A 23,467-nucleotide genomic window follows, 5' to 3' on the forward strand; every position below is an offset into this window, starting at 1 on the left:
AGACAAATTTAAAGGCAGTGCATCTGCATAATAATACTGGCAGTAGAAATCCCAGATAATTACATACTGTAGCAGTATGGGTGTATTTAAATGCAATGCCTCTAACAGTGATTGCGTAACTTGTAAATTCATTGAACTAGTTTGTCTTGAAAATGTGTCTCTAATAGGAGAAATCAGTCTCCAAGCTGACTTCAGACAAGTGCCAAAACTGAGCTGGGCCAGGTGCCTGAGTTGCAGCTAAGGATGCCCATGTTTCCATTGAATTTTCTCTGATATGACTAACATGGATACCTACACTGTAACTGTGGTCAAAATGCATTCTAACAATTTTAGTTTGAATGCAGTTATGTATTGAGAATCACCAGGTTAAGCTTAGATGAGTACTTTATTAAAACGTTATGATCTGATTTATAAAGTTTAGTTTAAGGCAAGTCTAAATTTTACAATCTTTCTTTGATATAACTGAAAACAGTTATATATATATTAAAATTATAGGGTCAGTGGGAAGGAACACTACTTGACTTCCTCTTTTTTATTTGTTGTCTTTAAGGATATTGAGAGCCAATGAAGTGTCTTTATTCAAAGTATGGATTTTCTAACATTTGTTTCCGTATTTTTCATCACAGAGACATGGTTCATAGAAAAAATATATTCTGTTCTATAAAAAAAAACATGATTTATTAAAAAATAGATTATTGTTAATATTAATTAAACAGTGCCTTATCACAAAATGAAAGATGGTTTACTAGCAATTCATTGTAATACTAAATATACCTAAATTCTAAAATATAAAAAGTAAATTGCTTTATTTGAAGGTGGTGTTTGTCAGTGTGGTTCAAGAGAGTTAACTCAATGTTTGCAATTCCTATTGGATGGCTTTTATCAGAGACGGGGATGCCTGTTAAAAAGAAAACCTGGAGCTGCTGATGCATAGCAAGATTTTGGTTACTACTTTAAATGGGGGGTGTATCAGTATAGGTTAATTTAAAAGGTAACTTTTGTTGTTTTGCTTCTTCCTTTACTTGGATTCACTATTATATAGTGACACAAATACAACACAAAACAGAAACATTGCATCTACAAATTATGTAAAGATATTTCCACTTATCTAAATGGAAACTCCTCAGGTGTGACAAAGTAAACTCCATTACCTCAGAGCTGAAAACTGTGCTCGTGGTAGTAGAAACACTCAGGACTTTTGACACTGAGGTGCACTGGAAAAAAATAAATACCAGTGGTATACCCATGTGGTCAAGGAAGAAAAAGAATTACAAACTGTATGTGTTTGTGATCACAATCTTTTTGAAATGGAAACTTATTGACTATCTGGCATGTCTAGTTTTTCCTGTGTTTTGCATGATGTTTTCTTGGTTTCTGTTCTATAGTGCTGTAAGGATGGAGATCAGGAAAAGCAAGGTGTGGTCCACAATTCACGTCTTCTGAAGTTTCTATACTGAGGTCAAGTTTCCTGTCTGTAAAACCTGTCTGTGTCCAGTTGGAGTCTATCAATGTTAAATGAATATGCCTGTGTTGTCCCTGTTGGGTCAGCCTGCTTTGCAATTTCTGAATGCACAAGAAAATGCTAACAACCTCACTACATTACCAATTATTGTGTGTGGTTGGATGCTGGGGTTTCAGAGAACTGAGGGCAAGGGTTTAGTGATCTCATTACAACATAAATTGCAAAGCATTTTATTGTTTGCAAAGCAAACAAAACAGGAGAAAGTTCAGGAAGGCACCAATGAAGTTGTTTTGTAGTGTCACTATAACTGTATATCAATCCATAAAATGAATAATTGCTATAGGTATTTCACATGACAATTTTGGTGAATTGCAGTAAAAAGCTATTGAATCCAATATACACTTTAGGTACATGTTAATGTAACCTATTTCAATTAGAAAATACAAAAAAGGTCCTAATCATACCACCGGAGAAAGAACTGAAGCACTTGCAGCGCTTCCATATCACTGTCCATGTAATGAATAATGGTTTTACCCAAAGGTTTTGACGTCTCCTAGGTCTAACTACCTAGGTCTAACTTCACTAAATACCCAGAGCTACTACACTTTTTCCTTAGTTTTAATGTTGTTCAAACATTTCTAAGAGGTTTAGTCTTTTTTTCTTTTTTTTAAATTAAATAACAAGAAAAAAACAAATACACACAAGATGTTCATTCTTAGATTCTTATTTTTAGATTGGTTTCATCACTCTGTTCTGCTCCCCACTGATAGTTGATGTGTGGTGTATACAATAGCTACTGTCACATGATCTAGGTGGGGGCTGCACATTGGTGGTGGTGGAGGGGAGTCCCCTTTACCTGTGAAGTGCTTTGAGTGGAGTGTCCAGAAAAGAGCTATAGAACTGTGAGGAATTATTATTATTATTATTATTATTATTATTATTATTATTATTATTATTATTATTATTATAACCTTTTTCTAATCAGACTCAAAGAAATGCATTCGGTTAAATGACCATAGGACTATTGAAGATACCTGCAAGAAATTGTAGGTATTTTCTCACAAGAGCTACTGTAATAATGTATTTGATTAAACCAGCTGAACTACTTTTGTTATAGTCTCCCATTTTTAGATCTTACTGTATTATAAGGGGCGGAGCGGTGGCTCTGTGGCTGTGGCTGGAAGGTTGTCAGTTCAAATCTTATGACTAGTAATCAAACCAATTGGATTTATTCTTTCACATAATATATGTTAACATGAATGTTATTACTATAACAGCTTTTACAAGGAGTTTTGATGATTGGGACCTCATGTGATTTTCTGTACAAAGTCTTGCAAATACAGAATGCAAATTACTGGTAGTGACTCCTTCAGGAGCCTAGTCTTGTTTAAAATAGAGACTGGCTGTACATAAAATGGTACATGGTTCCAGCTAGAGCTCTATTTTACTTTTTAATAGATTCCCTTTGACTTACACCTGACCCCCTGCTTTTTCAGATTATCTAGGACAGAGAAATCTCCACTTTTCTCCAGTCATGGCTCAAAAGACCACTTAAGGCTGTTTTCACCTGAAGTGTGTTTGAGATTAACATAACATAAAGTTCCTAAAAGGAAAATTAAACTCACAGGGTAGCATGGGGACGCATTCAAAGAATGTGAAGTAAAAAAAAACTATTCAGATGTAACACTATCTGTGACCTCATGACCAAGCCTGGGCAGGGTTTGTATTGCAGCATACACCTGTCAACCCAACATTTCCAGGAACTCACTGTAATTAGCGAATAACAATGCTAAAAGCAACACAGGATCTATAAAAGGACATGCTAAAATAAACATAAAACATCACCACTAAAAATATTCACTTTTTAATATTTAAACCTAAAGCAAGAGAAGATTTGTAATTCCAACACAAAATGCTCCTAATCAGGATATCAAAGATGAGACAAAATAGGATGAATGGGTATTTTTTGTTTATGTCACTTTCGATTGTGTCTGTTAACTCCTCTATTCCTTTATGCTCGTCTGCAGCAACGAATCATGTAACAATATGAGATTTGGGATTTAAATGAGTATGTTTTTGTTTGTTTGTTTCTTTTTTGTAATGTTTATGATACTCTGTCATCACAATTAGAATACAAGCACATAAATATATTAATAATCATGGAAATGGAAATGCTTGATTTGAGAACCATTTAACACTTGTTAGTTATATATGGATTATATTAATTTAATTATAAAACTAATATTTAATGGGACATGCTCTGTTGTAGACAGTAATCTTGATAATAGGATGGTTAACAGGTGTTTACATATTGGTCCTATATATGTAGTATCAATATTGCATGTGTACAGTGCATATCAGATCAAAGATTACTCATGACTTGTAATCACCATGTAATTCTGTGATTGTTCTACTCTTCGGTACAATGAATACAACATGTAAAATAGGACAAGCCAGATTAAATTAAATGTGAATGTTTTATTTACACTTTTACCATATCAGTATTTTAAGTGAATGTACCACTGTTTTCTTTGGACTATAGTTCATTTTAGAAATCTGTCACTCACAGAAGCAAGAAATCACTAAGTATTGTGGTTACAGCCTGACCTTTGGATGACAGATTTAGATAATTTGTTTTGCTTATTCTAAATTCTGACAATGTCATGCTGTTATTTTAAAAGTCATTACACAAAGTAAGGCCATATTTATCATAAATAATTGAATTTTAGAAAACACAAAGGTCATATTTATTCAAATTTCTGAGAATTCTGTTAAATAAAATCTAACAAAAAAACAAATAATATTCTAATAATAATAGTTGCTTACACTTGTATAGCACTTTTCAAAGTGCTTTACAGATAATGGGGACTCCCCTCCACCACCACCGTGCAGCATCCACCTGGATGATGCGACGGCAGCCATAGTGCACCAGAACGCTTACCACACCTCAGCTATCAGTGGGGAGGAGAGCAGATTAATGAAGCCAATTCATAGATGGGGATTATTAGGAGTAAGGGCCAATTGGAAATTTGGCCAGGACGCCAGGGTTAGACTCCTACTCTTTTCAAGAAACGCCCAGGCATTTTGACCACACAGAGTCAAGACCTCAGTTTTACATGTCATCCGAAGATTAATGAATCTGATGAGGTATTCTGACTCATTTTTACTTTACAGTCCCAGTTTTTACAGATACATTGTGATTTATTTTTTAATAGATAATCTTGAAAGTCCTACAAATTATAATAATTTATTTGAGAAAAACTGCATCAAAATATTCCGATGTTTGAATAGAAAATAAAATTGTGCTTAATTGGCGCCACCGTATGGTTCAAGGATTCTAACAAACTGCTCTAGGAGCAACATGCTTGTTACTGAGAATAATGGGAGTTTTTAATTGTCCATATTGAATTTAATAATAATTTAAATTGTAATAGTTTTCACACTGAATATGATAAACACACAGAACATCATGTTAAAGGCATGCATAAGACAAATGTAGGCACTCCCCCATATTGTGAATAGAATCTCTTCAAGGCCTAATATGTGATGTGGCTCATTAGACTTTTCTTAGTGATAAACATTATGGTGGCAGGTCACTAAATGCAATGGGCTACTTCAGTCACAGATTATTCTACCCATAAACCCCACCTTGACCTGAGCTGGCCAGTTGGCTTGTGTGTACATTTCTTTAGTGGATAAGCATCACATCAAGGAAAAAACTTTAGTGTAAAACATAAGTCTTGAAATCATCCTGGAAATATCTTGATTTTGATTTGTTTTACTTACTCGACCATGTTATATTTAAAATCTGAAAGGAACTTTCTCTATAGGGAACTGAAAAAGTTAAACTGTTTAATACTAAAGATTATAAAAGGAAACTTTTTAATCTCAAAACAGAGGTGACTATGAGGTCTTCAAAATCCTCAAAGTCATTGATAATACTTATAGTATACATCTATTATATCTGTAAATCGTGAACCATAAGTCACAAATAGATACTACATACATTTAAATCTAAGAACAAAATGCACATATTTACACAAAGTATTGTGGGAGTAGGAAACAGATATTTTGTTGAGGTTGAGACCCTGATTTTTTTTACGAAATGTAAAGATGAGATCTTCATGTCAACTATCTAAATATCAGCAAATGGGTTAGATTAGCCAAGTAGCCTTCTCTCATCTGTAAACTCTATTTTCTCAGCAGTAATAAAAGTGGATAAATAAATAGATTAGTGGCATTTTGGCAATTACAATAAAAGACAACATACCTGAAACTACATGATTTGTTTGTATTTTTTATGGTGTGTTGGTGTGCTGAAAACTAGACATAAAAAGATCTCTTTTGGTACACCCTGGGCAGGACACAGATAGGCTATAATATAATGTTAGCAATACTGACGACTGTAGAGTGGTGCTTGCCACATTGTTCAATCATTTGTGAATGGCAGATAGATGCCTTCTGGAGCTTTTTTTTTAAATTGCTGTGAGGAAAAAAAAAACAGATGAAAACTACCAAAGTGTACAATGGGTGATGTAACTGATGGAGTCTTTAGTTGGATTCAAAAATGGATTCATATAATAGTGTTTTGAAAAATGGTGTCCAATTTTGTGAAATTATAAAATGATGCTGTTACAGGCTGTGTTAAAATTATAAGTTCAGGTTTCAAACAAAACAGCCATGGTAGCACCATTTTGGTAAAATGAAATCAGAATGTTTTTATAAAGGTCTCTCATGTACAGCGGTTAGTCCCGAACTTCATCACATACTGTAGCTGTCATCATTTCAGGCTTGTTCCAACTAAATCCAAAAGGTGGATCAGTTATCTTAAAGAATTAAGTTATATTCTATCTACTGTACAAAGATAAATCACTTAATTGGCCATTTATAATTTCTTGCATTTCATCTTTTCACATACAGTACCCCAGCTTGCTCTCCATGAGACACAGACAGGGAGAGAAGCTTGGGGTCAGAGCACAGGGTCAGCCATTGTACAGCACCCTTGGAGCAGCTGGGGTTAAGGGCATTGCTCAGGGGCCCACATGAGTAGGATTCCTCTGCTAGCCACAGGATTTGAGCCAGCAACCTTCCAGCAAGAGGCACAGATCTTTAGCCACAGTGCCACCACTCCTCCCCCACTAACCTAACTTCTGAACATATACAGTTGGTTGACCCACAGCAAAATGTTTAATTATCTAAATAACACCTTAATTAAATTGTTGTGTTAGTGCTGGGATACAAGATTATGTTTATTGTTGTGGGGTATTATAAGTAACTATTGATGTGTCTTTAAGAATCTAGATACAATGGATAATGCCTGGCTAGTGTCAACATTTTCAATTCTCAGGAGCTTCAGAGCAAGGAGATATTTGGTGAGATGTAGGGGATTGAGATTCAGTGATCAAAGCAATCGTAACATTTACCTTGGTTTACCACAGCTAAACAAGTTTAATCAAAGCTGTGCTAGGGAACAAAAAAAACTCTGGTGCCTCTCATTATACCAACTGCTCTGGTATATTCTTAGCAAACACATTATACAATTAGAAGGGTATGATTATTTAATTGACTTTTGATTAATGTGCTCAGCCATATCTTTTATTTCATAACCTCTATTTGTAATGGTACTCATACATCCTGGCATTAAGGTTACGATTTGTCTTTCAGTGAAGGTATCACTTGGAAAGATAAAACTCATTCCCATATATTGTCCATATTTTTGATCTTACAGTAAGTCTTCCAGAGGAATTGGATAAGATAAGATAAGATGAGGCTTCCTCTGGCATGTTCAGTGATTATTAGGTTGTAAGGACTCTCTTATGAAGAGAAATTACAAAATATACAGAGCAAGTGGCTGAGAAAGATGATGAGCTAATAATATCAACTAATATCAAATAATTTTAGAATACATCAAATGTAATTTCTTTTTTTGGATTTTTTCAAAATTAAAATGTATATTGTACTTAGCATTTATCAAACACTTGGTCACAAAAACAGATTGCTTGACTGTAGAGACGTTTTGAGTCATCCCCATACCTTTGTTTATATTGAATGCCACAATAAACCACTCTGACCCAAAAGAAAGTTATCAGGGAAAGTATTTTTATTGTATGAGATAAATATAGATTTTATTAAACATACATAAGTAAATTCATTCTGTTAATTAATATTTTTCATTAACAAGATTGATAAACAGGAGGGCTTCTGTGAAAGTCACAGGCTAGTAACATAGGGCTACTCTTGGAAACAATAAAAGCTGTACATTAGTGACCTATACTTTACACCAGGCTATAGATCAGGGGTGAGCAAACTTTTTTGGCCCAAGGGCCACATTACATTCTGAAACTGTATAGCGGCCACTTCAGGCTGCTATTACAGATAGCTTATGCCCTATGTAAGTTTAAAATCCAACATAGACATATCAGTTCAATGTTAACGACAACCTGGGAGAAATAAACTCACCCAAAATTCTTCCTGATTAATGAGAGCTGTGCAGCTGATCACCTCTTTTTGCAAGAGCATCAAAATCCGTTGACAGTTGTGTTGTGGCAATCCGTAATATACAGCTCAAGTGGTGGTCACTCAGCTGTGATTTGTGACGTTATTTGTTGATGTTCATCAAGCTGAATGTTTGGTCACACACGTAAGAAGATCTGAATAACACCAGTATCTTTTGTGCTGCTTGTTGAATATGGGGAAACTTGGCCTCGTTCAGTGATGCATAAAATTCATCCAGCTTTACAGAATGAAACTTTTCCTTCAGAGTTATGTAACACTTCAGATCGATCAGTTCCAGCTGCAATTGTGCTGTCTTCTCGTAGTTGAAAGCTATGACACCAACGTTAGAGACCTCTCAATTTTATTAAGGTCAGCAAAGTGATGGGAAAATTCTCCATGCAAGTCTGTGAGGGACTTGTTGTGCCTTAGTGCTTGAGTGTGTGACATGTCTAGTGTCCCAAGAGTGGAGAAATGTGCGAATGAGTGGCTGATCATCTGTTTGGAGGACAAGGTGAGCTCAGTTCTGAATGCATTCACATTCGAGTATAATTCTGGAACAAAGACACCTTTTCCTTGCAGTTTCATGTTAAGCTCATTCAAGTGAGTGAAAATGTCCACAGCGAACACAAAGTCGCTGAGCCAGTCTGAATCTCTGAGTTTGGGGAAATCCATGGCTTTTCCCAGATTCTCCAAAAAGGAGTCGATCTCACCTCTCAGCTCCCACACTCGCTTGAATATTTTTCCCAAGCAGAGCCAACGAACATTTGAATTATAGAGTACTGTAAGTCATGATGATCTGTGCCAATATCTTCAAGAAGCTGAATAAACTGGCTTACTGCCCTGTCTTTTTCACACCTGAAGAAGGCTCCATGGCAGAAATGTTGTGTTTTCTTTCTTCTCTTTTCAGCATGGAATAAAACTATTACTTGTTCCTTTGCAGCCTACGCATGCTGACGCAGCTACCCACCTGAATAAACTGATGATGATTAAGTTCTCTCCCACGTACGAAATTCACAAGTTTCACAACAGCTTTCATTACATGATCAAGACCCAGCTCAGTTTTGCACAAGGCTTCCTGATGAATGATGCAGTGGAGAAATATTACCTCTGCCTCAGGGTCATTTTCTTTCACTTTGTCCTGTATTCTCTTCAGTAGTCCAGCATTTTTCCTGGTTAGATTCGGAGATCCATCTGTGGTATCATTTACTAATTTGCTCCACTAGCTTCATTAGCTTCATTCGGTCAATACAACCAGACACCTTGTCATACAAGTCCAAGCCCTTCATTGTTCCTTTAATCGACTCTGATGTTCCAGAAAAAATGGCATCAACTGAGCATTTGTGTGTTGAAAGTCATCTTTATTCATATGCATATGGAAGTCTTGCATCGTGTGGCACAAGACTTAAAAGACAATGCTTACAGCGCTCTTTTATACAGTGAAACACATGATAAAAGATACACTCCCACATGAGTTTTTACTTGCACTGTGGCTACATATGGTCATTCTAAAAAGCTGACCATTACATATATATTTTTTACTGCTCGAGTTGAGGGTCCTTGGTTTTTTTTTGGCTCAGGCAAGGGCCCTGTCAATAACACTGTTAGGGTATCTTCTGTTGATGAAAAAAGAGTACAGTTTGAGGGCTTGGTTCTGAAAATCGATATAGTCGCTGCAGAATCGTTGGGAGAGAGTTTTTAGTGTGTTTGGGTTGAAATGAGCTATACAGGAGATAGTTGTGTAAATCAGTGGGTTTGTAATAGACCAAAGTAGAGAGTCGGGGGTAGTTAATGGAGAACTTGATGTCTAGAAATGGAAGAGTAGTGGAAGATATGTTAACTGTATATCTGAGGGAGAGGTGGAAGTTGGTAAAATGATGTAGAAAGTACTCAAGCTGGTCTTAGAGCATGTGGCAGTACCAATGCAGTCATCAATGTATCGCTTGTAGAGGTTAGGGACAAAGCCAGTGTAGGAAGGAAAGAAGCGTTCTTCTACCCAGTCGACAAAAATATTGGCATAGCTGGGTCCCATTCTGGTGCCCATGGCGACTCCACTAACTTGTTGGTAAAAAAGGTTATTGAATGAGAATGCATTCAGTGTGAGAAACAGTACTGCAAGGCATACCAGGGTGTGGGTGGGTGGATCAAGTACTGTGCTTGAGGGCTGTAAGACCGTCATTATGGGGAATGATGGTGTAAAGAGATGTGATGTCCATGGTAAAAATGTAGCATTCGTGGCCCTGAAATTGGAAATCATTAAAAAGTTGGAGCGCGTGGTTGGTGTCCTTGATGTATGAGGGAAGACCTTCAACCAACGGTCTGTAGTCAGAGAGTTACAGTTACATGCTGATGGGGCGTCCAGGAGTGTCTGGTTTGTGGATTTTGGGGGGAGGTAAAATTGAGATCCCTGGGGATGTTCAATGATGAGCCGGTTCGCCTCCTGGGGGAGCTCCTTACTGCTGATAAGAAGGAAGATGGTGGATACCACTTCTTACTCCACACCACAACAGCGCCTCCTTTGTCCGCTGGTTTGATGACGATATCATCCCTGTTGCGGAGAGACTGGAGTGCCTGAATGTCTCCTTGGGTGAGGTTAGACCTGTGTTTACTGGGTATAGAGAGTGTCTTGGGAGCTTGATTGGTGTATTGATTAATGAAATAATCGACTGGTGGAAAACGGACGGAGTGGGGAGTGCAACAACTCTGTTTGGAATTAATATTGTTAATGACATCAATAACCGGATTGTTGTCAGCTTGCCTGTGAGGAGAAATTGTCAGCAAAATGTGTTATGAGCCAGATCCTGTGGTAAAAGCGATTGAGGTCGACTTGGGCCTGCCGCATGTCCAGCTTCCTGGGAACTGGTACTGGCTTTGCCTCAGTATTGTATTTGCAGTTTATGTAGTTTTTTATCACCTGCGAGTACATATCTAACACCACACTCATTCAAGGCACCTCAGGACAATTCCGGATCACTCAGATGACATCTTGTACCGCCAGCAACCTTATTTACTGTATCTCTTGCAGTAAATGCCCAGCCATCTACATTGAGGAAACAGGAAGGAGACTCGGAGACCGCTTCAGAGAACATGTTAGCACTGTGAAGATGAAAGATTTCTCCAAGCCTATTGTTTCACCTCTGACGGCCATGATCACAGTTATCTCTCTGTCTGTGTTCTCAGAGATGGTTTTCTCCCACATCAGAAAGACTACAGAAACTAAAATGATCCTGTAGCTAGGATCACACCTTTCCCCTTCTCTCAATGACAGACTCATTTTCTTCCAAATTCTCTCTATTGGTTTCATTTCACACCTCTCTTAACCCAATCCTAACTTCACACTACCTGATTGGCCACTCTGTCTCTCTGTCACCCTGCTCCCAGCTCCCGCCCCTCCTCTCTCCCAGCTTTTGTTCTCCTATGCTACATTATCTTTGCTTACTGCCCTGTCTTTTTCACACCTGAAGAAGGCTCCACTGCCAAAATGTTGAGTTTTCTTTCTTCTCTTTTCAGAATGGCAAATATTGACTAATTTATTTTTTACCTCAAGGGCCTGTTAAAACTGTCTGGTGGGCCAGATCTGGCCTTTGTGACATAGTTTGCCCAGGGGTGCTATAGATGCTGTCTTGCCCCATTTCTCTTATAGAACCAAAACAATCAATGGGACAGGTAAAGGTTTACTGTATTCCAAGCTTAAAGGAAAAGAAAAGAGACACAACATTTCAGCTGTAGAGCTTTATTCAGGTAGGAGGAAGAGAGTGTACTAGCAGATAAATAAAGCATAGGAAAACAAAAGACAGAGTACAATACAAGCAACCGTTCTCTAGTCTTTGAGCTCTAGATGTCACATCACTTCAATTCATCTCACAGATATTCATTGGGACTCAAGTCTGAAGAGTAAGGTATACGATGCATAAATTCTCATATAACAGGAAAAGTAGTTACAGATGCAGCCATTCAAAGTGCGCGGTACAGACACGTACCGGAGGTAATTGGCTATGGCGTCGCGCATCGTGACCGACAGGGGCACTCGTGGTCAGTTGGTCGGTCGTAGAAAGATTTACAGTAAATGTCTTTACTGTGCCCGTTTTAGCATTGAATATTTATATGGAATTTTACCACTGAAGGGAAATCTTAGTAGCTGAGCATAAAAAAGAATAGGAGCTTACTGTAACTCGTGTGAAGGCCATAAACGATATTAATTTTGGAACATAAACCAAATATATGGCTGGTCTCGGTACTTTAAAGAAAAAATACACACCAGTATTCCATTTCTCCCTAAACATTTTAAGCTTCGAAGTCTTTAACTAACGTGATACCGGAGTCAACAAGCATACTTTTAGAATTTGATTAAAAGGGAATATAATATGGAATTGCGTATCTAAAGAGATTAATAATGATATAATTATATTCATGTACCGCAACACAAGAATAGTACACGCTGTACATTGTCTGTTGATAATGTTTCTGTAGTGCTTTTTCAGCACTCTCCATGCGACCTTGCTGGTGGCGCTGTGGGTTAGGTTCTTGACTCCCACCTTACATGCTTTGTGTTCAAATCCCACTGGAGCCATGACTTTTCTTAAACATTTCTTTGAAAAAATGAAACGTTTCCCTGGGTCAGAGATTAAATAAAACCTCACTCGCACCAAACAAATTTATATTTCTAAATATCACAACATGATTGAATTTAAGTCATTTTAATAACAATGAATAGTCACCTAGGCTTTACAATATAAACATTTATATTGAATTAAATTGCGTTTTGATTTAAATCGCAAACGTGGTTTTAAATATATGTGTTTTTTTATTCACAATCAGACAAATGCAACATAAATTGATATCTTGTCTTCTAAGTATCTTAATAAACTTTCAGCATAGCTTTCTCCCCATTTAGATTTATTTTTCTTGGGATCTTGGGATCAAACATGGAAAGATTAGATTATAATCGTTTTTATTTTTTAAATACATTTTAGAAAAGTGTAATCTATACTAAAAAGCTGTACACCACCTGCTATAAAGATACATATTGTAATACTTTCGGGTTCGGATAGGACAGACACAAGAACTCAGACTTGCGGAGTTAAAGCAAGTTAAAGCCTTGATTTTATATATCACCTTTAAAAGTGGCATCTCAAAGCAAAGTAAATACCCAACACTGATTGTACCCATCTGTCATTCTAATAAAGCACCTTGAATTGAATTGAATTGAGAGAGACAGGCATCGCGTATCTAAGGAAATAGCAGTATAACCTTGTTCATGCACAAACAGTGGCATGTTACATTATTAATTTGGGTGTCTCCTCTTGCCAGAAAGCTCTAAATTGCATTTTGAGTGCGGTTTTTGACTTTTTTAAAATTGCAACCCATAAATAAAGCTGATACTGTTTAGACTTCTAATTATTTTAAACTGTATTACAGCAGCACAATGCACAACGCAACGTAAATTGCAAAAATGCACTTGGAATCTGTCCAAGTCCTACTTTGTCAGGCATTTTCTTTTACTGTAATGGACATAAAAACTCCCTTGCTTTTAACAGAGCGTTTCATAATTTCTAACTATGAAAATTATTTAAACTGCGACACTTATCATTCAACCAGAGCTGGAAATATCACAAGGATCCTCAAGAGCACAGCAAAGACTGTAGTGACAAACTAGTATACTTTAGATCTTTTTTCTGAACCGGGGAAAATCTGATCATGTTTCTCTATAACAATAATAAAAAACATTATTTTACATATCACCTTTATGTTATATCACCTTAAGGACAGCACATACAAGGGTTAATTGCACAATGGACCGCGCAAAGAAATTTAAAATAGTCTTCTTTAGGTGTGAGGGCAGGAGTGGATCACGGCAGGCATAATCAGCAAATTAGGAAAACAAAGAACAGGACAGGTGAGACGTGTATCCAGAGAGCGAGTGATCAGAAAAAGGAACAGCTGTTACGCCAAGGTTTTACGCTCTCTCTACGCTCTCTCTCTAATCTAATTGGTGAGAAAGCTGTGCTCAATGATAATTAAGGGACTTAAAAGTAAAAGGAGATGCTTCATATTGCTTGACTAATTTTAAAAACTAAGTTATAAATGCAGACGCTCTCTCTTAATATCTAATATCTTTTAGATTTTAATAGAGAAAAAGAGGCAGTACAGTATACGTTACAATATAAACATTTACTGTCAACCTTTAAATCAACAATTGATTTAAAGACGATCTGTCAAAGCGCAATGAAACCTATTACTCGATTCTTATGGACTCCCAGTCCCGCCAGGGATTAAAAAATAACATGGAATCGCGTATCTAAAGAAATAACAGTATACACTAACTACGTTCATGCACAAACAATAGCATGTTACATTATTAATTTGGGGGTCTCCTCTTGCCAGAAAGCGCTAAATTGCATTTTGCCTCAACACTCCATACTCAACAATGATAATTCACAAACAGCCAGAACATGTAACTCCACATTCCCAAATAGACCTAATTTCCATAACCCCGCCCCTTATGCAAAACCAACATCCCTCCCCTGTTCTCTCTCTCTGCTGGCGTTTGTAATTGTTTTTAGTTTTAAATAAATTTTAGCAAAGTCATGTATTTTAAAAATCTTAAGATTTCTTTATGTCTTTATTTAGTGGTTTCATTAGTGACAAAGGCTAAACTTTCTTGGAAAAATGTATTTTATGTAAACCATGTTTGCTATTAATTCATTTAGGGCTAGAATATGTTCATTGTCTTCCAATGAAAGAAGGGTTCCTTTCGCCGTAGTCGAGTTGACATTAGATGCTTGCCACGCCCTGACTGTTACACCAACGCATTAGCATGTTAAAGCGATTTCATTGAGGAGCCTAGCTTTCTTAACTAGTAAGTTCTGTACTTCCTTGGTTTTGGAGGGGAGAGGTGTCTTTCGCTGGAAATCTCGCCCCCTTCTACTTTGAAAATACCTGTGAAACCGGTTTAATTCGTCACAGCCAGCACTCCTGCTGGCCGCCCACGTTTTATGCTCTAATGTCTAAGCCGGAACACATCATTATATCTCATTTTGTATTTCTTAAAAAAAAATAGTTTGCCCAGCCTAACAGTATTGTTGTTATTGTTTTTATCCTGTAAAGCGCTTTGAGGAGCCAGCTTTAAAGGCGCCATATACAACAAAGTTCATTATTATTACTATTGTTAATTTGCTGGACAGAGAGGTGAACATTATTACACAGAAGACAAAGATAGCAATTTACGTTGCATTGTGCATTGTGCTGCTGTAATACAGTTTTGAATAATTAAAAGTCTAAACAGTATCAGCTTTATTTATGGGTTTTAAATAAAGACGACTTAAACGCGATTTAAATCAATATAAATGTTTATATTGTAATGCCTAGGTGACTATTCATTGTTATTAAAATGACTTAAATTCAATCATGTTGTGATATTTAGAAATATAAATTTGTTTGGTGCGAGTGAGGTTTTATTTAATCTCTGACCCAGGGAAACGTTTCATTTTTTCAAAGAAATGTTTGTTAAAAAAAAAATGTATGGCTCTAGCAGGATTCAAACACAGAGCGTGTGATGTGGGAGTCAGGAAACTAACCCACAGTGCCACTGGCAAGGTCACATGGAGAATGCTGAAAAAGCACTACAGAAACATTATCAACAGACAATGTACAGCGTGTACTATTCTTGTGTTGCGGTACATGAATATAATTATATCATTATTAATTTCTTTAGATACGCGATTCCATATTATATTCCCTTTTAATCAAATTCTAAAAGTATGCTTGTTGACTCTGGTATCACGTTAGTTAAAGACTTCGAAGCTTAAAATGTTTAGGGAGAAATGGAATACTGGTGTGTATGTTTTCTTTAAAGTACCGAGACCAGCCATATATTTGGTTTATGTTCCAAAATTAATATCGTTTATGGCCTTCACACAAGTTACAGTATGCTCCTATTCTTTTTATGCTCAGGTACTAAGATTTCCCTTCAGTGGTAAAATTCCATATAAATATTCAATACTTAAACGGGTACAGTAAAGACATTAAATACACATATATATATACTGTATACAGTACAGTTTGCATACAGTAATATGTTTATGTTCCTAAATCAATCTCTTTTATGAGCATGTGAAAGGCATGGTGAATCGGAGATTCTCAAAAATTACTGTACTTTGCATGATTGGAAACAAATGCGTGATTGCGAAATGCTGTGGTGTTACTTTCACAAAGACGGTCAATGAAAAAAAGAATGTGGACCAGGGCAATACTTTGAGTTTACAGCTTGTCCAAGGTCATTCATTATTAATACTATTAGTACTATCTTGGTAAAGACTTTGATGGCGACAGCTCAAACATGAGAGGTTGAGCTTTATTAGCTCCACCTTGCGGAAATTCTGGATACTATTATTTTACTTGCGGTACTATAGGAGAATTTACGGTAACTCGCGGTAGACTGCGTAAAGCGCACCGCAAAATAATGCGGTATCGCCCGCTTGTTTTGAATGGCTGCATCTGTACATGAGCAGCTCAGTTTATTTGTCATATGCACAAGTGCAATGAAATGCAGTATGCTCCAATAGAAAGACATTAAGGGATCACCACAAAAATAAACACAGAACAGCAGCAGCAACAACAAGTTAATTAACATACAACTTGAAAAAAAAACAAATCTGACAAGCACTATGAGAAAAATAAACATCAGTGTAAGTCAATGATAGGGGTAGAGTTCTGTAATCTGACAGTTTGCAGGAAGAAACTGTCTCTGAATCTGGAGGTTCATGCCATTATGCTCCTATAACACTTACCAGAGGGAAGGGGAAAGTAAAGTGAGAAACCAGGATGATTATCGTCCTTAGCAATACTTAAAGCCTTCCTGACACAGCGAGTTGTAAAAATGTCTACAATAGAGGGGAGCTGTACTCTATTGTACAATAATGGACTGGACTGACCTGATCACCTCTTGTAACACCTTCTGAGTGTTACAAGCTGCTGCCAAACCACACTGTAATACCACATGGAGCACACTCTCAATAACACAGCTGCAAAATGTAGTAAGGATAGTTGAAAATTAGACCAAATTTATTCAACTGTCTGAGGAAGTAACAGTGCCGTTGTGCCTCCTTTGCAGTTCTAGTTACATCCTGGGACAATGTTAAAGTAATGTTATAGTAAAGTAGTAAAGTAATAGTAATGAAGGCTCAGTTTGGTTGTAATATCTTTCCAGGTTATGAATTGCCAACTGTGAACATACGAAAAGGCAAGCAAGAGTACACATTTTTTTTTCTAAATGCATAATGATGATACAAAGGAACATTGTTCACTTAATAATGTTGAGAATATTGGCTGCTTAGTCTGTGTTTATTTTGTTATTTTTACCGGACAAAAATTCAACAAGTGTAATAATTTGTTTTAAGCCAACTTTTTTACTAACTAGATCCTTTACTTTTAAAATAAAAGGCTATTTTATCTCAAGGTCATGAATAATTAAGTAATAAAAATGATACCAAAATATTTAATCTACAGTATATCCAAAACTCATTATATTTTTTTAATAAACAGATACAGTGTTAAGTTTATTGTTATGCTCAGGTTATTTTAAATGAGACTCTTATATACATTTATTTGTACAACTTAATTTCCAAAATGTACTCTTTATATAACTAAATTAGTTGTTTATGGGATAATAAGTACATGTTTTTTTCATTATTTATTACATTACTAAATCTTTTGGAATTTTCTTGGTGCATATGCATTATGTTTCTTTTAACTGAATGTTGTAATGACAAGGTTATTTAAACACAAGATATCAAAACACACTACTGGGAACTGATAGCATTGTTGCCAAATATCTGTGCCAGGCACAGAAGTTCATTTTTAGGTCACAAATGTAAAATTTCATTATGGTGAAAGAGCAAAAATACTCTTGGCTAGGCAAAGCCACCTCACAAAGAGAAAACTAAATATTTTTTGCAAGCTAGTGATATATAAATTAACCTTGATGAAAGGTCAAAAGGATCACAATCTCAAATGTAATATATAATGTGTGAAATGCGCATATGGGGTTCAATTAGTGAGTTTGGTATATATAATGGAATCTGTGAGTGGTTGGTAGTTCAGGTTAAAGCTCGATTATTTGTATATGGGAACATCTCTTATACGTTTTTAATCTGTTAAGTGCTCCAAGAGTTCCCCAAGGTGAAGGAGGAATTTCTTCCATTCCAGAAGTTCCCCAAAATGAAGGGAAAAATCAGCAGTTCCATTAAAATGAAAAAAAAGGTGACAGATATCCCCGAATCTCCTAAAATGAGTTATGTTGTTCTCCTATGACCTTTGGTGGAAAGAGAGACCTACCTGTCGGATAGAGTTTAAAAGGAGGAAATGTGGCATAGTAGTCCATTAAGGACTCAATTACAGTGGGTCTGCTAGGAGCAGAGTGGTGGTACTGTGGCTAAGGATCTGTGCCTATGGCTAGAAGGTTGCTGGTTCGAACCCCATGGGTTGCAGAGTAATCCTACTCAGTGAGGCCCTTAACCCCAACTGCTCTGGAGGTGCTGTACAATGGCTGATCCTCTGCTCTGACCCTGAACTTGTCTCCCTGTTTGTGTGCCTTTGTCTCATGGAGAGCAAGTTGGGGTATGTGAAAATGTGATTTCTTAATGCAGGAAATTGTATATGGATAAGAAAGTAATCTTATCTAGAGTTAATTGTCTAGGGCCTTAGTATTGATTTGTTATACAATTTACTTGGAATAATCACAGATGGTTACATTCTCACATGGGGTTATAATAATAAAATAACATCACTTTATTAACCCAATAATCTCACATTAGGAATTATCTTTTCACATATCCCAGCTTGTTCTCCATGAGACAGGGAGACAGCCTGGGGTCAGAGCACAGGGTCTGCCATTGTATGGCACCCCTGAAGCAGGTAGGGTCAAGGGCTTTCCTCAAGGGCCCACCAGAGTAGGATTCCCCTGCTGGCTGCAGGATTTGAACTGGCAACCTTCTAACTGTAGGCGCAGATCCTTACCACAGAGCCACTGCTCCACCCCAAGTTAAATTAGTGTGTAGGTGTATATAACTGTTACTGAGTGGATAGTATTTTCACTTGGAGCTTCGTTATAAGTAAGAGTTGGTGTATGTAGGAACCTTTTCCTAGAATTAAAACCCCTTTCACTACGGTTTTGAAGACCTCTTGAGTTTTTATACCTTAAACCTTTGATCCTTTAGGCTGGGATCTGTCATATGATACTGCTGTTTCTCGAGTTTTCTCACATGTACTTGTTCCAACATCGTGCCACAGCTCTAGTCTCTGCAGAGTAATGAATGATTATTGTGCATTTTAAATATTTGATTATACAGGGTTGTTTCATAGTCTGATTTCCTGTAAAATTCTGTAATTTCTTTCCAGTATTTCTTTGAACATGTCTTTCATAAGAGATTTTAGAAAGAATTTAGTTGCAGATAATTGGAAACTACCTTTCAGTCTAAAGGTTAAATTCTTCTTGCCAGATTTTCAGTGCGCATGCAATAATATTTAAAGGCTCCCTTCTGATAGAAGGGGTAAGATATACTAATTTTAGCAGGATGCCTGTGGTTGTCTTTCTCACTCTGTTGGCTTTCTCCTACCCAACTCTTGCCAGCTGTAAACCCCTGTAAGTATTGCTTCGATAAAATTTACCATACATATAAAAATTGTCTCAAGATACATTTGAATATACGAAAAGTACACACATGTAGAAAACAAATTACTGAAAACTGTTTATATTCAAAATGTTTTTTGCACTTTTAAAATTAATGTTTGCTTTCATTTTTTTTCTTAATCGTACATTTTTTCTTAATAGTACATATTACATGATTTTGAACAATTAAACTTTACTTAAATTTTCAAATGTTCAACTTCATATCATCCAGACAATTCTAATAATATTCTTCTACCAAATATACTAAAGTAAAGGTGGGATATTTTTATAGCCTTTTAGCAAAACATTTCCAGCAGTCGTTCAATGACTTTCCATGACTGGAAAATATTGTACTCTTTCACAAAAAGGACAGCAAAATCAAACAAAGTAATTATAGAAAAATAATTCTTATTCTATGAAATTATATTATGAAGACACTAATTAGGACTAACAACAGGATTTTGAGTTTTTGGAGGATTTGGAGTTGGTCTGTTTGGAGTGTCTGTGGTTCTTGGATTTTGTTAAAATAACTTTGCAAAAAAAAACATTGATGGGTACAAACAGAGCATATGATATTTTAGACAGTAAGCTGTCAGTTTAACTGACTTCATATTTAAAGGACTAGATCTGCTAAAGGGAAATTTTGTCTTTAAAACCAGAAATACCAGACTTTCCCTGCAAAAACTGACAATGTCCATGAAAGTTGTAGTTTGTGGACAAATATAATAAAACAATAATTAACACCTTTTGTGCATGCACTTTGAAATATGTCATGAATGGCATGGATATTGATGCTGCCGTATAGGAGCAGGCACTTTTGATTTTACTATTTGAGTTTTGTATGCTTTAGATTTCTTAAAGAGCAATAAATTAAAAAAATATACTAAAAAAACTAAGAAAATATAAAAAAGGCTCTGTAAACTGCACAGATAACAAAACAAGGTGGTTATGCTTCATGGTTTTAAAATTCTGGAATATCAACAGTGTGGTATAGGAGTAGGTCACTAGCTAATAATGGGTGTTTGTGTTTTATATGCTTTAGTGAATTTTATGGGTTATATTTATGACACAATAAATAAAGAGCTTGATTTTTTTTAATATTCAAAAAAGTAAATACACAGGAATAATTTTCATCGTCTGTGTTGAATGCAGTTGTTAAAAAATAAGTCAATAGATCCAGAATGCATACTGTATATACTGTATATTATATGCATATGTTTCTCATACAATATTGTCATGTTGAAAGACTATGACCTCAGCATAGAGAGTTAATATTCTGTTAAATAGTCCAATAAGAAGAACAAGCAATGCTTTGGAATGTTGTCACGAGCATAGACAAAGCTTTAATACTGTTTTAGTATCTTGTTTACTCCAGTTGGCTCAGTGATCTTTTCTGTAGTCTGATATACTGTAAGTCCAGCAGGTACATCTGTGGATAGATGATGAAGCAAAGTATAAAATAATTCCTTAGCCACAAGACGGTACCCATTCCTTGCATCAGAAAGTTCTATTCATATAGTGCAATTAAATAATTGTTAAAAGTATAGTCGGAAACATTTAAGGCTCACCAGATCTTTGCGAGACATTAGCTAATGGTTTAAAGAACTAAGGACTAGAAGAACTATTGTCAATATGTTGTATTAAAGAAGCCTTCATAGGTGGCATGGTGTTGGAGTGGTTAGCATTGCTATCCTTGAGTGCTGGGGCTCTGGGTTCAATCTCTGACCTGTGGTGCTATGTGTGTGGAGTTTTGTATATTCTCCCTGTATTTGCATGGGTTTCATCTGGGTACTCTGATTTCCCCCCACAGTATAATGACATACTTGGAGGTTAATTTGCTTCTGGGAAAACTGTCTAGATGTGAGTGTGTGCGTGTTTGTATTTCTGTATACAGGCATCCTGTCCAAGGTGCTTGCTTGCTGGTATAGGCTCTGGGCCACTGTGACCCTAATGTGGATAAGTGGTTAGAAAATGGGTGGATTGGAGTGAACTTTCATGTTGGTCAGCAACTACGTAGTGCAAAACTATAATACCAACTTGTGTTCTGTGTTCTTGTTCTGAATATTGTGTTCTGTTGTGATTATCATAACAAAAATATTATAGCCTTAAAATGAGTTTAAAAAAGAATGAGTGTTGTTCTTTTGGGATTGTCTTTTAAGGACATTAAAACACTTAAATCTCTTCAGAGAGAGATTGGGCTAGGTGGTAAAGTGAGAACAGATTTGGGGTGTAGAGAGGGTCAACCAGGGAGACTATTTCACACTCAATAGTGAATCAAGGACATGGGGACACAACCAGAAATTATTTTTATAATATAATTTACAAAACAAGATACTATGAAACATTTTTTTTTACCCCAAGAGTTGTAGATATATGTAAAAGCTATCCCAACCAGGTAATCGAAAAACCAACTGTTTTCATTAAGGAATTGTTGGATGAAATTGTAGAATGGATACCTTTTGATTGCTAAATTTCTTATGTCCTTAAATTGTCTAATTTTATTGTTGTTCCATTTTAATGTTTAACTTAACATTGTCAAATATCTCAAGATTTTATTTATATATTTTTTCTTTTATCAGTTATGTTCTTACTGCCCCTAATGTCCTACGGGTGTCAAGTGAAGAAAATATTATGGTTGAAGCTCATGACTACTGTGGAGGAAGCCTAAAAGTGGACATTCTTGTGCTTGATTTCCAGAGAAAAAGGCAACAGCTCCATAAGAGCCATGTTACTCTACATGCAGGAAACCAGTTCCAGGCCTTACACAAAATAAAGGTCAGTGCCACGTTCAATAGTCAAACATTTAATTCTTGTTGTATATTACTCAGCTGTTAAAACTTCACATGATATATGTTCCAAGATTGAGCTCCTATGACTATGAAATAACTAGTGCAAAAGAAAAAAACAGGCATGATCTTGCCTAGTCTCTGCTTCAAACATGTAAGGTTAGTCATAGTGGGGAGAGCAGAGAGCAGTGTGTCATTCAGAACTCATTACAGAGCCATGACAGGTTATGGATTCAAGTCCCCTGCTGCAGACACTGTGTGAGACAATAAGTATAGAAATAATACAAAATAAACAACTATAATAACAGTAATAAATACACTATACATCTATAAAATTGACTATTTCTCATTGCCTTTAAAAAAACTTTTAAATCACAGCTAGTCAACAACAACCATAGTAACATATCGCAAGAGAAATAATGCAACTACAAAATTAAAAAAACAAAAACAGAATTACTTCCACATTCATGAGTTTAATAAAGCTATTTGTTCATCAATGAATTATTTTCCTATTCTTAAACCATACACTTTTAACAAATTTTATGTACTAAATATACTGAGGTTTAGTCAAAATGAACGTGAATGTGTCATCTGGTCACAATCTATACCTTTTCTTTGGCTAGATCCCTGATAATTCATTTAAAAAAGAATCCAGTTCCAACCAGTATGTAATTCTCCAAGCAAGATTTGAAGGAGAAGTATTGGAGAAAATTGTTCTGGTTTCTTTTCTCTCTGGATATATATTTGTACAGACGGACAAATCCATTTACACTCCCACAGACACAGGTAAGACAACATTACAGCATTCAGAACGTGTAAGTCTATGTCAAAATTAAAATCACAGCAGGAACAGACAATAAAGGTTTGACAATAAAAACTGTCGCAATGTGTTCTAGAAAGTACTGTAAAGTTCTACAAAATCACTGTAAAATGACTTTGTCGTGCAGCAGTTGAGTGCTATACTGACCAAAGAATCTTCAATGGGCAAGGATAAATGATCGATACAGTAGGTGTCACTTGTGGTGCTTTAGATGTTAGTGAAAACCTTAGCTTCATTGG

At 36.1% G+C, this 23,467-nt stretch overlaps 1 protein-coding gene and 1 pseudogene across 2 annotated transcripts in view; one reads left to right on the top strand and one right to left on the bottom strand.

Moving 5' to 3' along the window:
• Positions 1-8,287: 8,287 nt before the first annotated feature.
• Positions 8,288-10,880, bottom strand: LOC148650212 (general transcription factor II-I repeat domain-containing protein 2A-like; annotated as a pseudogene).
• Positions 10,881-19,466: 8,586 nt separating this feature from the next.
• Positions 19,467-23,467, top strand: part of LOC148650213 (complement C3-like) — a 58,006-nt gene continuing 54,005 nt past the window's right edge. For both annotated transcript variants that reach the window (XM_088603783.1, XM_088603784.1), the window contains exons 1-3: positions 19,467-19,595; positions 22,202-22,397; positions 23,032-23,194. In XM_088603783.1, the coding sequence (XP_088459909.1) occupies positions 19,528-19,595; positions 22,202-22,397; positions 23,032-23,194 (427 nt within the window). In that variant the 5' untranslated portion in view covers positions 19,467-19,527. The remainder of the gene's footprint in view (positions 19,596-22,201; positions 22,398-23,031; positions 23,195-23,467) is intronic.

The sequence above is a fragment of the Lepisosteus platostomus genome, chromosome 13 (genome assembly GCF_059453375.1).
Source record: "Lepisosteus platostomus isolate fLepPlt1 chromosome 13, fLepPlt1.hap1, whole genome shotgun sequence".
NCBI classification, from domain to species: domain Eukaryota; kingdom Metazoa; phylum Chordata; class Actinopteri; order Semionotiformes; family Lepisosteidae; genus Lepisosteus; species Lepisosteus platostomus.